The sequence below is a fragment of the Neophocaena asiaeorientalis genome, unplaced genomic scaffold, assembly GCF_003031525.2.
Source record: "Neophocaena asiaeorientalis asiaeorientalis breed wild unplaced genomic scaffold, Neophocaena_asiaeorientalis_V1.1 scaffold363, whole genome shotgun sequence".
In the NCBI taxonomy this organism is placed as follows: domain Eukaryota; kingdom Metazoa; phylum Chordata; class Mammalia; order Artiodactyla; family Phocoenidae; genus Neophocaena; species Neophocaena asiaeorientalis.
Window position 1 is genome coordinate 998,221 of NW_020172006.1, and position 16,963 is coordinate 1,015,183.

At 44.0% G+C, this 16,963-nt stretch overlaps 1 protein-coding gene and 1 long non-coding RNA gene across 2 annotated transcripts in view; one reads left to right on the top strand and one right to left on the bottom strand.

The window, feature by feature from the left end:
- Positions 1 to 4,151: 4,151 nt before the first annotated feature.
- On the bottom strand, positions 4,152 to 12,184 carry NDUFC2 (NADH:ubiquinone oxidoreductase subunit C2). Its single transcript, XM_024749705.1, has 3 exons — positions 11,869 to 12,184; positions 6,182 to 6,325; positions 4,152 to 4,334 (listed from the first exon to the last, which is right to left on the bottom strand). The coding sequence occupies exons 1-3, from the start codon at positions 12,035 to 12,037 to the stop codon at positions 4,285 to 4,287; spliced, it is 363 nt and encodes a 120-aa protein (XP_024605473.1). The 5' UTR covers positions 12,038 to 12,184; the 3' UTR covers positions 4,152 to 4,284.
- A 2,111-nt stretch (positions 12,185 to 14,295) lies between these two features.
- Positions 14,296 to 16,963, top strand: part of LOC112402621 (uncharacterized) — a 22,306-nt gene continuing 19,638 nt past the window's right edge. Inside the window, exon 1 of the long non-coding RNA XR_003003741.1 lies at positions 14,296 to 14,350. This is a non-coding gene — a long non-coding RNA (uncharacterized LOC112402621). The remainder of the gene's footprint in view (positions 14,351 to 16,963) is intronic.

Consider the following 16,963-nt stretch of genomic DNA (forward strand, 5'->3'; position numbering starts at 1 on the left):
CACAGCAGGACAAAGGGGCCCTGTGCTCAGCTGGAGTCCCCCAAAGTCTGAGCTGAGGAGGACTTAACGAAGATCAGCCCCCTTGTTGAATAAATTCTATCTATTCAAAGGTAAAGATAGGCCCAGGAGGCTGCTGATGGGGCACTCCTGACCTGCCCACCACGCCGGGTCAGCTCTCCCAGCCCTGTCTGCAAGCAGGACATCATGTTTTCCAGTTCTGAGTCAGTGACTCTGGAGCTGGGTTAAAAATGAGAGAAGTAGAGCAGGATAATAATATCCTTAGTGACCCAAACATGGATTCAGAAGGAGTTATACAACTAGGGCTGGAAAGGCCTTCCCTCAGAGATTTCCAAACCCTTCACTTTATACTCGTGGATGCTGGAGCCCTGGAAGCCTGGTCACAGGTAGACCTGGAAGCAGCCCCAGAACCTAAACCACAATGTCCAGCCTACTGGTCTCTGGCTAAACCCACTGCCCAGCCATCCTGGATGTTTAAATACACAGGAAGCCCCATTTTCCTGAGGAGAAAACATTTTAAGAACGTTTTCCCTTCCCTGGCAGTCCAGTGGTTGGGACTCCATGCCTTCACTGCCAAGGGCGCAGGTTCAATCCCTTGACGGGGAACTAAGATCCCGCAAGGTGTACAACGTGATGTTTTCCCTAGTAAAAGTCAAAAACAAACAAACAAAAAATGTTTTAGGGCTGGAAATGAATTAATCAAATGTTTACTTAAGTAATCTATTAAAATTAAATGTTTTCACTTAATCTATTATTTTAGAAAACCTGCTCTTTTCCACTCATAGTTTAGGATACAATTTTATGAAAATTCTCCCAGCTGACTGGTGGGGAGGTAATATTGGGCTAATGCACCTTGCTAACAGTTTGTCTGCAGTAACATATTGAGGAAAGCACCATGCATGATGAAGACTGTCAGGACACAGTATGGCACACCTCTCCTTCTGGAATTCTAGAAAAGAGCTTCACCTTAGAGTCAGGCCCATGAGCTGGCTTTGAGCACCTGCTGTGCCTTGGCCATGTGTGGCTGCAGCCACTTGGGGTCCCTTGCCAAAGTGTCAAAGTCCTCACTACTTCCTCCTGCCAAGTCAGGGACCCTATTTTTCAAGGTGACTGGACATTATAACCAAAGTGTATCAAAAAGTGAACCTAACGGTCATCATTCAGCCAGCATCTACTGAGCATTTGCAGTCCTGGGAGCCAGGACAGGTACAAAAGGAAGTGAACTGTGTGTAGCAAGTCCTAGAATGGAAGAATAAAGGAGGAATTGGGAGCATAGCATAGGAAAGGGGAGTGGCCAGGAGGCAGTGTGTGTTTATTGAGGTCTTGCAATATTCCAGATATTTCACAAACACCATCTCTAATCCTCATAACTACTGGTGGGTAGGATTTAGCACTTGTTCCAACTCCTCCTTGCCTAAGAACTGACTGTGTGTTTTAAGGTTAATTTCTTGACCTTCCTAGGCTTCAGTTTCCTCCTCTGTGAACGAGGACCATCTACCCCATAGGATTATTGGAAGGATTGAGTTCTGCTCTAAGCACTTTGCGTATATTAACTTAGTTTAGAATAGCAAGCCCTCAATCGATGTTTGCTCTTATCATTATTACAACATAGGAGGAAGGTGAAGCTCAGGAAGGAGCAGGACTAGCCCAGGGCCACACAGCCAGAGGGAAGAGCTGGCCATGTTCTCTGTTCCACTCTGCGACCTGCAGTACAGAAAGGGTTAAAAGGGGAAGCTTTGCCCTCACAGCAGGTCCATGGCTGGACTTGGCTGCCCTCTGTACCTTGGAGAGGCAAGGCCAGCTGTCCAATGCAGGATGACCCCAGGTCACCTGCAGCTGTGTGCCTGGCCAGCCCATGAAGGGGACTTGGAGAGAGGGAAAACTGTCCCTTTCTTCTGAGGTCTGGGGAGCTGGGCTGAGTCTCCTCCTGTCATGTCTGAGACCTTGGGCAAGTACCTCCCCTTGCCTGCGTCTCCGTGTCCTCATCTGAAAAGGGCGACACTAATGTTTTTTTGCCTCATAGGGCTATTGTGCGACTGAGCAAGTTAAAGCTGGGAGATGGGTTTTCACACTACCCTGTTGTGCTAATATAAGCAGAGTTAAGGCCCATGACTTTAGGGTGGGGGGAGTATTTTCATGTAATGGGGAGGGGCCATGAGGAGTTAGAATCCAGTTCAACGTAAAGATGAATTTCTCATAGCTCTGGCCATAGGAGAGGAAGGAAGTGGTCCAGTGGATGATTAGGGTGCAGAAGGGGCTTCTGCTCTGGAGTGGGAGTGAGGGTGGCCTAGGTGAGAGAAGATCCCCTCTGATGCTCTCCTCCTCTCTCCGCCAGGTACCTAGCAAATCTTTTCCCTCAAGGTGGTGTTACAAGCAGGTAACTGAACTAGAACTCAGAAGGTCTTGTTCACTTGACTCTGCTACTAACTACTGCAACTATGAGCCTCTCATTGGGCCTCGTTTTCCTAGTTATTAATAAATATAGCAAATGCAGTTTGTCAACTGTGGTAATGTGGCAATGCAAGGGATTATTATCTTCCAAGACTGTTGGTCAGAAGACTAGGTCAATGGTAAAGAGGAAGCATTATAACTCATGGAATTACTGACTAGAGTTGAGAGGGGACCTCAGCATTCATCTAGCATCTGCGCAGATAATATATCTGGGGACTGTGCTTTGTCTCCTAACACCTCAAACTTACAGATAAGGATATGGATCCTGTTACCTTATATAACTTCTCTTTTTTAAAAAAAAATTAATTTACTTTTTTATACAGCAGGTTCTTATTAGTTATCTACTTTATACATATTGGTGTATATATGTCAATCCCAATCTCCCAATTCATCCCACCCCCACCCCCACCCCCCTGCCACTTTCCCCCCTTGGTGTCCATATGTTTGTTCTCTACATCTGTGTCTCTATTTCTGCCCTGCAAACCGGTTCATCTGTACCATTTTTCTAGGTTCCACATAGATACGTTTGTGCCCCGGTCCGGGAAGATTCCACATGCTGCGGAGCGGCTGGGGGCGGAAGCCATGGCCGCTGAGCCTGCGTGTCCAGAGCCTGTGCTCCCCAACGGGAGAGGCCACAACAGTGAGAGGCCCGCGTACGGCAAAAAAAAAAAAAAAAAACCAACTCTGAGTGGTTCACACTCTTACACCTGCTGAGCACAGGTGAACTATATTTATTGCAGTAGCAATAAAAAATACCTTGTATTTGTACATATCTTTATTAACCTCTAAAGTACTTTCTCAGACACAATTTCATTTTTTTTTTTTCAATTTCATTTTTAACAAGTAAGACTCAAAAGAAGAGAGATGGAACCATCTGATTTGCCCATCTGCTTATATTCAGACTGCCACCTAATTTGAAATCACATATAAACAAACACTTTTATTAATCTCCAAAACCTAATCTGATTATAAAATCTGACTTTGGAAACAAAAACTTTTTGGACAAGCATTTGGACTTGATAAGCCATAAAGAGTAACCTCATTCTAGTTAGGTGGGATCTCTTACTTCTAATTGCACCAAGCTCCACTGTGGACAGAATTAGCTACTGAGCCCACTTTCTCCAGGATGATCCATCTAAGAGCTGAGACCCCTTTGCCGTGTCAGCTGTTCTCCTGGTCTTGAGTTTCCTCCTTCTCAACCACCCTCTATGTTGTTGCAGAGAGCTCAGTAATACAAACATGACCATGTTATTCCTATTTAAAATCATTTAGTGACTTTCCACTACCTACAGAATCAAGTCAAAATTATTCTGCACGACTCACAAAACCTTCCATAATCTGGCTTGCTTGGTTTCACTTGGCATTAGAACTGGAGCAGGCAAAACTCTTCTGTAAAGGGCCATATATTAAATATTTTAGGCTTTGCAGACCATTAGGTCTCTGTCACAACCACTCAACTCTGCTGCAGTAGCATGGAAGCAGCCATAAACAGATAAATAAGCTTGGCTGTGTCCAGTAAAATTGTATTGGCAGTGAGCCAGATTTGGCCCACAGGCTATAGCTTGCCAACTCTGAACTAGAACCCCATTTTTAAATCTGCCAGATGGCTTCTTAAAACTAGGTAAATGGAAACTGACCATTCTCTGATGAACTACTTTTCTTATGACAAAAAGGAGTCAGAGTGCTTATGATGATCATTTTAATCACAAGGTGTTAATGTATAGATTAACATAAACTTCAGATGTCACAGAAACAGTTCCACAAAATTCAGAAAAAACCGGTATCAGTGAAACCGGAGCAAGCATTTTGGAGACTTCAACGCACTGGATGGAATTCTTCAAGAATTTTACCGTAAGTTTTCTTATCTATAAAAAGAAAGATCACAGAAGATTTTAAAATTGTGTTTAAAAAATCATATTTCCTGAAGAAAAATTAACACTTAATATTCTTTTAAGAACTGCCTTATTTTCTAGTCCTCAACCATGGCTTGGCAATCACTGAGGCATTTTGTTCCACTGAATGAAGAATAACTTTGGAAGAATCTGTGGTGACATCCAGATGGTTATCTGGAGGGGCAAAGGGCTGCCAGGGGGATCCTAGCTGAAGGGGTAAAAGAAGGAATGAATAGGGAGGGGCCAGGAGCCGAGGCGTTCAAGCTCTCCATGACTGCACTGTCCGTGCAGAAGGCTCTTGGCACACTTGCCAGTAATCTGCTGCTCAGAGAGAATGAGCCCGTGAGGCTACACTCACTGCCAGAGGGAGCTAGTGGAAATGTGGAGGCAAAGAGCCAGAGGTCTGGGACTGAGGACTAACTAATACTGGGTCTCCCTCTTAGAAATCAATATTCCCAAGACTCCTTTTTCAGATCTAACATCCAGCAGTTCTGCGTATTTCCCATCCCTGATACACCTACTATTCATGGCTTTGTATTAGTCTTTGAGCTCTTCATTGGCAAAAAAAAGTTGCCTTTCTGATCCACCATAAACATCACATATGTGACTGAAGGCTAGGGAAATGTTAGAGTAATACAATTTCAGAGCTAAATAGGACCCTACACATCATCATTCAGTCTGATGAAATTTAAATGCTTAATATTATACTTTTCATAAATAGGAAAATCTAAAAATCTATATATTTACAAAATTTCAAAAATTTCCTACACTCATTCATTCACATATGTACACATCTATATTGTGTATCTGTATAAAATCTGAACAAGAAAACAGCTGTATTACAGTTATATTCACAGCTGCACAAAGATAAGTAGAGTATGCTAAGGAAATTCCTGTCTATAGCTGGATGAAGGCTTCATTGAGATGATGAATCTTGAGCAGGAATTTGTTGGGTGCGCAGAGTGGAAATGGGGCAAGAGGAGGACTAAGGAGGTATAGCATGTACAAAGCAATATAGGGCAGGTTCAGGACAGCACTTCATGAGGCAGGAGATGAGGCAGGGCTCTATGTAGTTCAGGCCAGCCATTATTTATTAAGTGCCTACTATGTGTAGGCTCTGTGCTGGAGGCTGGAGAAACAAAGATGAAGCTACGGTCCAGTGAGGGACACAACACAGCCTGTGGGTGATAAGGGGTGGATAAGAGGTATGAGTTAAGTGTTTCTACCAGGTAATTAGCTCAGCCTGGGAAAACAAGCCATCCTAGGGAGTCTTGATTTTATCCAAAAGGCAATGGATAGCTATTTTAAGCACATCCATATTTATCCACACAGATGTGATTTTTGGTAAGACTAAAGGCAGAGGCAAGCTGGAGGCAAGTGCAAGAGCCACACAAGAGATTACCAGGGCCTGAACCAGGGTAGTGGCAAGGGTAGAGAGGAGAGTTCAGAGCTGAGAATTATTTAGGGATTAGAACGGTTAGACTTGATGACTAATGGGAAGTCAAAGACACAGACTTGAAGATGATTCCCAGGCTTCTGGCTGGAGAGCCTAGGTGGACAGTGTGCCATTCACTGAAGCAGGACACAGAAGAACAGGAGGTCTGGGCAAGCAGAGGGGACATGAGTTGTCTGCTGTCTGAGGGACACAGAGATACTCAGCCAGAAACTGGATATATGAATTCAAGAGAATTCTGGTCTATAGACAAAGATATGGAAGTCAACAGAATACAGAAGGCACTGAAGCCATAGGCATAAATAAGATTAACCAGGGAAAATGATACAGAATAAGAAAGAAGTTTTCTACAATTAACTTGAAATACCTTTTTCAGGAAAATCCTCTGGATGTGACTTTACATATGCAAACATATCATGGTCCCTCAGAGCACACATACAGTCTTGACGTTTTAAAAGATAATATCCGACAAAAATAAAGGAAGTAACATATAGAAGCTGGCGATGCAAACCTGAAATTGAAACAAATCCCAAAGAAAGCAAAAATCAGTCACGTGTGTTAAAAATCACATTTTCATGTTTCAGATATATAATTTATTTCTTTCAACATTCTTTTAAGAAAAAAGGCTTTTGTACATGGGTATTCTTTGGGACATCTTCCCAAGGATATCTGGCAACTATGAAAAGCAACATTAAGTCTACAAATATAACTATCGACAGAACCCAAGATTTTTAAAATTCAGGTTTTATAAGTTTCTTCAAGGAAAAAGGTGGATAAGTACAAAAACTTGAATGGCAGACTGAAACAGAAAAAAAAGTTTTTCTTTTTCAATAAGTTAACTTTAGACCTACACTAGCTTGTATTCCAGGACATGTTCAGAAGATGACGAGTAGAGGTAAAGTCCTCTACAGATGGTCTAAAAGCAATCTGGTTTGTCTCCATATACCAATTTATTTTTGCATATCTAGTGGTTACTAAAACAGTACACTGTACAACAAATATATCTCAATTCTCTTTTGTACCTTCTAAATTTTGTAATTTTGCATATTCAAAAACTATGTTTAAAAAAATCATCCTACTGGGACTTCCCTGGCGGTCCGGTGGTTAAGACTCTACGCATCCACTGCAGGGGGTATGGGTTCGATCCCTGGTTGGGGAACTAAGATCCCGCATGCCACGTGAAGCAGCAAATAAATAAATAATAAATAAATAAATAAAATCATCCTACTAAAAAATCATCCTATTATAATAAGACTGGAGAGGATCACATGATCTAGGAAAGCCAAAATTTTAAATGTGAAGGGGAGGGCTTCCCTGGTGGCACGATGGTTGGGAGTCCGCCTGCCGATGCAGGGGACACGGGTTCGTGCCCCGTTCCAGGAGTATCCTACATGCCGCGGAGCGGCTGGGCCTGTGAGCCGTGGCCGCTGAGCCTGCGCGTCCGGAACCTGTGCTCCGCAACCGGAGAGGCCACAACAGTGAGAGGCCCGCATACCGCAAAAAAAAACAAAACAAAACAAAAAAAAAAATGTGAAGGGGAGATGCAAAGGTATAAACTTTATATACAAAAATATTTTTTTGCAAAAGGCTAAGGGCAGGTTTTCTAGCTATGCCTCAGAATTCTATTCCCAGCCCTCTTCTTATCCCATAGATGTTCCTTTGGAGAACTTTTTATTCCTATAGTTTTATCTGTTATCATCTATAAGTAACGTCCAACTCAGGCACCCGTGCTGAACAACAAATATAGCCAAATATTTGACAGATACATTTACCTGAATTCCCCCAAACAAACTCAGTTCCTTCCTATTCATACCTCCTTTTCTTATTTCAGAGAATAAGACCATTTACCCAGGAATCCATGTCCTGGGTAATAAACATAGTAATTATCTTTTTTTTCTACCCTCTTCCCCTACATCCAGTCACCGTCAATGCTACCTTATAAATATTTCCTTTCCTCACTTCAGGGAACTTGTGCTCATTTACACTAACTGGTCTCCCTTTCACCTCATTTTCTACTCCACACTGATCCCAGCTTTTACCCTGTCATGAGAGGAATTTCTACTAAAACACAAACTAGTCTGTCAGTCCCTTCTTCAATTATGGTCAACAGGACCCTAAACTCGTGCATATGATCTCCCAGGCCTTTCATGAGCTGCCTCTTCCACCTTCATCTTCTGACACTCCCTGATATGCACATTGTGCCCAGCAATACTGAACTACTTTTAATTCCTCACATAAACTAGGCTCCTTCATGCTTCTATATACCATGCACTGATTACTTATCTGTCCAGCAACTTCCTGAGCCTTCAAGATTCAACTCAGACATCACTTCTGCTAAGAAATCTTCCTATAACTTTCCTAGAGTTAAAAGGATGAACTGGGCTTCCCTGGTGGCGCAGTGGTTACGAACCCGCCTGCCAGTGCAGGAGACACGGGTTTGAGCCCTGGTCTGGGAAGATCCCACATTTCACAGAACAGTTAAGCCCGTGCGCCACAACTACTAAGCCTGTGTTCTGGAGCCCTCAAGCCACAACTACTGAGCCCACGTGCTACAACTTCTGAAGCCCGTGTGCCTAGAGCCCGTGCTCTGCAACAAGCCACCACAATGAGAAACCCGCGCACCGCAACCAAGAGTAGCCCCTGCTCGCCACAACTAGAGAAAGCCCGCATGCAGCAACGAAGACCCAATGCCGCCAAAAATAAATAAATAAAATAAATAAATTAAAAAAAAAAAAAAAGGATGAACTCATCTCTATTAATATGTAAATTGCTATAGTAATTATTTCTCTCTCTACTACCAGGCAAAGTCAATGTTTGATTCATCTTTGTATACCAGCACACAGACAGCACTTAATAAATATATAATAAATGGATGAATGGCCTTGGGCAAAGCAATTTACTACCTCTAAAACAAAGATAATACCTAACCTATCTTTTTCACAGTAGTTATTATAGTGTTTTGGAAAAATTGTAAAACAATAAAAATGCAAAGTATCACTATGACCTGGGACTGGACAGGGACCAGACTCTTCTGCATTCTCCCTTAGCCCAAAGAGCCACTGCTTCCCCTAATGGGCCACCTGTGATACAGCAAACCAAAATGTGCTGGGTTCTCCCGTGTGCCACTGGACTACACAGATACAAAGACTCAGACTCTCTGTGCTTACTCATATCCCTCACAGAAGATTTAGATGATATCAGTGTCCTAGCCCTAAAGGCATGGCTTGGCCTCTTCTCAAGTCCTCATTTCCCTAGCCTCTTCTCTTTCAGCAGTGGTCTCCCTTTCACCACATACACAACCCTCCCACAATTATTTTCCCCTTCTTTCCTTTACTCAGTGAACCTAAACTTGAAAGCCATGGTGCTCTTTGCAGAATGCCATAAACTACTGATATATTAAACTAGAAATCAATAAACATTTAATTTTGTGGATTACACTTAGATACCAACTAACTCTAAATTTAGGGCAGGTAAGTGGTAACCAGAAACAAGGGTTTAAAAACAGGTGATGGGAGAAAAGCTTAAGAAAAAATTGTATTTAATATTTTCTGCTAACGTGAAAAAGATCTGCACAACTTGATTTCATTAACAGAATATTCCAACTACCTACAGAATGCCAGGTACTCTCCATGGCCATAGTTGGAAAATCGACTGTATATTTCTCTTCCCCACTCCTCCTATGTGCATAAAGTTGTACCACAATTCACCTTTTTAATAGATACGCCCATCTGGTTTGTAAATCTTTGGATGGTTGGGACAATGTTTTATATTTCCTTGTAATCTACACATTCATTCAATAAATATTCATTGAACATTACTATATGCCAGACATTGAACTAGATAAACACAGTATGCATTCAATAAATGCTGCTGAGGAAAACTATTTCAATAAAGTCCTCAAGACCTGAATTTTCCAAAGCAACTAAGGGGAAACCCAGGAACTCTGACCCCTAGGCCTGGGCTAAGTGCTTTACATCCATTATCTCACCTAGTTCTCACAGACACACAAAGAGGTAGACACCATCCCTATTTCATAGATGAGGAAACTAAAGCTCACAGAGATAAGTAACTTCTCCAGAATCAAATGGCTAGTAGGGAGGAGGTGGTGTCAAATCCAAAAGCTTGTGTTCTTAACTACTGTGCTCTTCTGTCTCCCAGAAAAGGCACAAAACGTTCTTTGACAACAATGAGGTGAGATTAAGTGATACATACTTCAAATCTCAGCCAACCGTTTCTTCCTCTGGAACAGGATCCCTCTGATCTGAACCTCCTTTATGCTCCCAAAGCACTCTCTGCTCACCCACCTCTATCAAAATACCTGTCTGTCACACCTAGACCCAGATCTGTTTGTCTCCCTGACACAATTAGGAGTTCCTCAAGGGCAGGTCAGTATTCCTCCCCCCATACACCCAGTGTGTAACACTGCCTGGCACAGAGAAAGAGCTCAGTTAAGGTTGAACAAATATATGGTAAACTGTTTGCATAACAAGAGCTAAGGAAAGGGAAACCTGTTAGGCACCTTGCGTGTGCCAGGCATCTGCCTATAGAATCTCACTTAATTCTCAAAAAAAAATATGCAAAGATGAATTATTCTCACTTTATAGATGAGGAAACTTGAGCCCTGACCAAGTAACTTGCCCAAGGTGACATGGCTGGGAAGCAGCGAAGCAAGGCCATTTAATTCCAAAATGGAGCTCCTTCCATTACACCAAGTGACAGGCATGGGCAAGTGTGGAGTGGTGATAAAAAGGGAGAACACCCCATAGTTCCTAGTGGCAGAAATGGACAAAGATCACTCCTTTCTGTGGAGTGGGGGCATGTCCAAAGCAGACAGGATCTCAAGTCTATTTGAGCACTAGAAATGCCAAAATTTGGTGGGTTGGGAGTCAACCTCCAGGCATACATACAGCTGGAAGAAGGCAAAAGGGGCACAAGTGAGGTGATTCCTGCTTGCCTGAACCATTGTATTAGCCTTCTTCCTAGCTGGGCTCCCTGGCTCCAATCAGTTTCTAACAAAGTTGACCTTTTAAAACACAGGTCCAATCACTGAACTTCCTCTGATAGCTTTCAAAAGCATGTAAGGTTCCCATCTGCCTAGAGAATAAATTGCCACCATCCACCTAAATCTTTGTTGCCTTATCGCCCTACTCGGCACTCACTCATCAACTGCCCCCCATTCAGGTGCTCTTGCCCCCCATTCACTCCCACTAGCCTCCCACGGGCCCGGAAGGCTCTCTCCAAGTATCCGTCTGACATATCAAAGCTAAATTCAAACACACCTTTTACAACGTTTCCCTCTCTTCCCTTTGGAAAGCCATAGACTTTAGCACAGTTAACTGTGTCACTATCACTGCTGGTTTCAGACAGGTGAACACTGATCTACTAGGAAATACAGCCCAGTGGTTTAGAGCCTCCTACTCAATGTGAAGTCCCCAGACCAGCAGCGTCTGGGAGATTGGGACCATCAGGCCTCTCTCCAGAGCTAATGAACCACCACCTGCATTTTAACAAGATCCCCAAGTTATTAGTATGCACATTAAATCTGAGAAGTGCTGGTTCTGAACAGCACCTTCTTTAAACTCTGAAGTTCAAAAACAGACTGTGCTACTTAGGACCTTGGGCAAGCTGCTTTAATCTAAGGCTCTGTTTCCCCATTATGGATAATACCTCTCCCCCACCTCACCACCCAAGGTGTCTGAAGACTAAATGCTATAATGCACGCAGTGTCAGTAGTGCATTGCATCGACTGATCGCTCATTTTTGCACACCCCACAGCACGAACTGAGAGGGGAGCAGGCAGTTCAGTCCGGGGTCCTTCACAGACTCACTGCGAGGTCGTGGGTTGCACTGCATCTCAGTTTCCTGAAATGACACTCTGGCCGGCCCGATTCTGAGAAGCTCACGGGGCGCGGATACCTGAGGGAGGCGAGGCGGGGCCTGTTAACGCGAAAAGGCCCGGAAAAGCGGAGGCACCTCAAGCAGCCTAAGGCAGAGCCGGCCCTCAGCCCTACGGCCCCCTCTCCTCCCAGACCATCCCGCCCGCGCAGCCCTCACCGGCCGACGCCACCGGCCGCCGCCGGATCGCGTTATCAATCAGGCCGGAGCAGTAACCCAAGAAGCCGACGTAGAAGAGCCGCGGGTCGGTTAGCTTGGGCGGCGGCAGGCTCCGGGCCTCATTCGGCAGGAACTGTAAGGGCACTCGGTCCGGCCGGCCGTTCATCATGGTGAGGCCGTTCCCACTTGAGGCCTGGCCTCTGACCTCCAACTACAAAGAAAATCACCAAGACCACGGCCGGGACCCAAGCCACGAGCTTTCACCTCCGAGCGCGGTGCTGAAGGGCATGGCGCGAGGCGGTGCGTCGCCCAAACACTTCCCCTTGCACGCTGCTGCCGGAAACGCGCATGCGAGGTTCCGGGCCACTAAGTGTCCGGCGTTGCTCGCTTGCCGGCCGGCGCTAACTCCACGGAAGGGATGTCAGGGCTTGGTAGCGGGGGTCGAGGAGTACGGGAAACGAGCCATACTGCGAGAAGACTAGGAGATATTGATTTTTTTCGCCCAACCTCCCCCACCCACAATCGCCTCTCCTTTTCCCGCCCCAGAATGTTCTTTCAGCAAGAATTTATCTTTATATCCAAAACCCACAAGTGGGCTTGATGGATAGTTTTAAGAAACGTAATTAATTGAAATAAAATAAAAGCTAGTTTTCATTTCCTGCGTTTCCTGTCATTCATTCGCACAGGCACACCCTCCACAAAGCCTAAAATTAAGGTCCAGCCAGCCATAAAGAATTTGGAGAATCCCAGCACTGGATCACTTAGCTAAACTCTCGAAATTCAGCCTGGGTCTTCAGGTCCTTGCACCCGTCGCTGCGGGACGAGGTGTTTCCCAAAGATTTGAGGACTGAAAAAAAAGAAAGAATCTATAACATTCTGCCAAGTAATTGTCCCGTCTCTGCTCCCCTGCCTCCAGGACTGAGGAGCTCCGATCTTCGAACAGCTCTCTGTTTAGACAGCCCTTCCTGATAAGGAGCTAAAATGTCTTCAACATTTTATCTAGAGGAATGCTGATTAAACTAGAGGTTAATGCGAAGCTATATGCATCAGGTATTGATCTCCAAAGTGGAAGAATTAAGTTTCAGTTAATAAAGGATGAGGCTTTTATGACTACAAAAAGCAATATCAGATCCGTAACATTTCAAGTTAGGATTTTCCAAAGGAACGTGTATTGGAACAGTTTCCTGGAAGGCAGCAAATGTTTCAGAGGTTCACAGTCTTTGACCCAGTAATTACGTCTGAGAATCTGTCTTATGTAAATACTAGTATGACACGTGCACAGTCTTTTTTTTTTTTTTAACCACAGTGTTCCTTTTAAAATTATAACAAAAGGGGCTTTCCTGGTGGCGCAGTGGTTGAGAGTCCACCTGCCGATGCAGGGGACACGGGTTCGTGCCCCGGTCCAGGAAGATCCCACATGCTGCGGAGCGGCTGGGCCCGTAAGCCATGGCCGCTGAGCCTGCGCGTCCCTAGCCTGTGCTCCGCAACGGGAGAGGCCACAACAGTGAGAGGCCCGCGTACCGAAAAAAAGAAAAAAAAAAAAGAGAGATAATGCCTAGCATAGTACCTGACATATAGTAGGCTCTCAACAGAAAGGACCACAATGTGGGACTTCCCCTTTGTGTATCACTTGAAGGGCTGTCACAAATGGGAATAGAACCTCATTATGTATTGTTCCAGAGACCAACTGGTAAAAGTAAGAGGAAGAAAAATATTAATTCAGCATTAAATGCCCTAAGAAACAGCTGCACATGTAGGAGAGGCTGCTTTATGAGATGGTGAACACCTCGACACTGCCTAATCCGCTACCTATTCATTTAGGAAAACTGTAAAAAATAAATCCTCCTCAAATGCTCTTCTGAGAGTCTCCAGGATTCTAGGATTCCATGATGTTGTACATAGGTATATTATGGGTCCTGTCCTTTTCACAGTTGTTTCTATATATACTATACTGTTTTTATTTCTGACTCCTTTAAACAAAGAAGAATAGGGAGTGTTGCTCATTGACCAGTTCTGTAAGGACTAACCTGCTGCAGTCACTGATGGACAGTACACTCTCTGCTTCAGACAGAGGAAATTAAGACAACAGGATGCTCTGTGCTTTGGACAAACAGTTCCCTTATAGTTAGATGTATATCTTAGGAAGAATTTTGTTTTTTGGATGGCTTGAATTATATATTTTTTATACAGCAGGTTCTTATTAGTCATCAGTTTTATACACATCACTGTATACATTTCAATCCCAATCAATTCATCACACCACCACTCCCACCCCCCAGCTGCTTTACCCCCTTGGTGTCCATACGTTTGTTCTCTATATCTGTGTCTCAATTTCTGCTCTGCAAACTGGTTCATCTGTACCATTTTCCTAGGTTCCATATATATGCGTTAATATACAATATTTGTTTTTCTCTTTCTGACTTACTTCACTCTGAAGCACAGCCACCCCCCGTCACCCCAGGAGACCCTCCAATGCTAGCAGGTAGGTCTGGTTCAGGCTCCCCCTGGGTCACTGCTCCTTCCCCTGGGTCCCGATGCACACACTACTTTGTGTGTGCCCTCCAAAAGTAGAGTCTCCGTTTCCCCCAGTTCTGTTGAAGTCCTGCAATCAAATCCCAGTAGCCTTCAAAGTCTGATTCTCTAGGAATTCCTCCTCCTGTTGCCAGACTTCCGGGTTGCGAAGCCTGACGTGGGGCTTAGAATCTTCACTCCAGTGGGTGAACTTCTGTGTTATAAGTATTCTCCAGTCTGTGAGTCACCCACCCAGCAGTTATGGGACTTGATTTTACTGTGATTGCGCCCCTTGTACCATCTCACTGTGGCTTCTCCTTTGTCCTTGGACGTGGGGTATCTGTTTTTGTGAGTTCCAGTTTCCTCCTGTCAATGGTTGTCCAGCAGCTAGTTGTGATCCTGGTGTTCTCGCGAGAGGGAGTGAGAGCACGTCCTTCTACTCCGCCATCTTGGTTCCAATCGGAAGAATTTTAATGAACCCTGATTCTTGCATCTTCCTTTAGATAGAAAAGCACTAAAATCATTAAGCTGAGATATCTGTTCTTTGTGACTTGCCGTAATCTTTTACCAAGATGTATACTTGACTGTATGTATTTCCTAGCCCCAAAGTCACATATATACTTGAATCTCCCCCTACCTCTTCAGAGCTGTTCTCTCAGAGTTACTGAGAAGCCGTTTCCTAGGCTATAGTCCTTGGTAAGGTCCCTGAATAAAACTAAAACAACTCCTATGTTGTGTGTTTTTCTTGCAGTCAACACTCCTGAGACTGAAAAAAAATTTTTTAGTACATTTATTGACATTTCTATAAAGTGGGGATGCTGAATATGGGACTTTATTGTGAGAAACTAACGGCTATATTGATTCAGGTTTTTGAGGTTTATAAAATTGTTCTAAGTTCAGTTGCCATTAGCACAGTAGCCCATTTCTTTCTTTTTGGCTGCATCAGGTCTTAGTTGCAGTGCATGGGCTCTTCGTTGCAGCACACGGGCTTCTCTCTAGTTGTGGTGCACCAGGTGCACGGGCTCTGTAGTTTGCGGCATGCTGGCTCTCTTGTTGAGGTGCACGAGCTTGGTAGTCGAGGCGCATGAGCTCAATAGTTGTGGCATGCGGGCTTAGTTGCCCCACGGCATGTGGGATCTTAGTTCCCCGACCAGGAATTGAACCTGCGTACCCTGCACTGGAAGGTGGATTCTTTACCACTGGACCACCAGGGAAGTCCCAGTAGCCCATTTCTTTGAAGCACGAAAAAGGGGGTACATGGGTCAAAATAATTTTTTTTTTACCATGATCATACTGGTAGAGCAATTTCAACAAACTACTTAAGAGTAAAACATATTTTTCAAAGGTTCTATTTTAATAGAATTTTTTTTCTCCCATTAACTGCAAACAAGCTGCATGGACTATACATAGGGGGCAATTCTCTCTGACACTGAAGTGCTTCCTCCACAAAGAATAGTTTCTAGGTGGAAATCATTAACAAGGAAAACTGTGACAGTGTTGGGCTGGAAAAAGTGCATCTTCCATAGTTCCCTCCCAGTTCTGGCTCTATCCCCTCAACCCAGGGAAAGATACGGTGACCAAGAATACCAAGTTCCTCCCACTTTTCTTTTCCTTCGTCTTGTTAAATTTGGGTACATTGCAAATAAATTAAAAGCAGGTTAAAAAATGGGTTTCTTATACATCTTGTTTAAATTTTGATAGTAACCTTTGCTTGTTCTTGACTTAATTCTAGATTTCAAAACATTTTGAAATGGCACTTTCATTTATTTAGTTAACTGCTGAAACCTAGGAATTTACTGTTGAAAACCACTCATGTTTTTGCAAAGTTTAAATACATGAATACTAGGGAGGAATTCTGTGTTGGCATCAACAAGCTTTTCCTCAGTCTCTGGAGCCATTGCCCTCCTGGTAATATAAGGGGTTGAATTGCTTTAAAGACTATATTTAGAGTTTGAATCCTGAAGTCAAACAAAAACTTACATGATGCCTAATATATAATAGATCAAAGCATATTTGCTTTGGTTGAAGATGCTTCAGGGCCCAGAGCCTCTGAGGCAGCTCTTAAGAACCTCCAAGGCTCTGCAGAACATTTTGGAAACCTCCGCACCAGATGAGCTCTTCCAGTTCTGACATCACATCACTTTGACAGTAACAACCTTCAAAGCATAATTAAATTTGGCCTTGTTGAGAGGCATCCAAATTCATCTTTTTTTGTTTGTTTGCATACCAATTGGCAAGGATATGAGGAACTACATTGGGTGCCTTGTGTTACTGCTTGTGCTACTAAACATTTAGATTTTAATCATGGCCTGTGTGGTGTGCTTCATTCATTCAACTGTGCCAAAAACTGGGACTATCAAGACAAGTGTGGGGGCTTCCCTGGTGGCGTAGTGGTTGAGAGTCCGCCTGCCGATGCAGGGGACACGGGTTCGTGCCCCGGTCCGGGAAGATCCCACATGCCGCGGAGCGGCTGGGCCCGTGAGCCATGGCCGCTGAGCCTGCGCGTCCGTAGCCTGCACTCCGCAACGGGAGAGGCCACAACAGTGAGAGGCCCGCATACCGCCAAAAAAAAAAAAAAAAAAAA

Excerpts from the sequence above, each read along its gene's own strand:
- NDUFC2 (XM_024749705.1), bottom strand. The coding sequence starts at position 12,037 with ATGATGAACGGCCGGCCGGACCGAGTGCCCTTACAGTTCCTGCCGAAT. Across the intron at positions 6,326-11,868 it reads GCGGCCGGTGGCGTCGGCCG|GTTTGCATCGCCAGCTTCTA; the intron begins GTGAGGGCTGCG and ends TTTCAATTTCAG. Across the intron at positions 4,335-6,181 it reads AGAGGATTTTCCTGAAAAAG|ATAAGAAAACTTACGGTAAA; the intron begins GTATTTCAAGTT and ends TTCTTTTTATAG.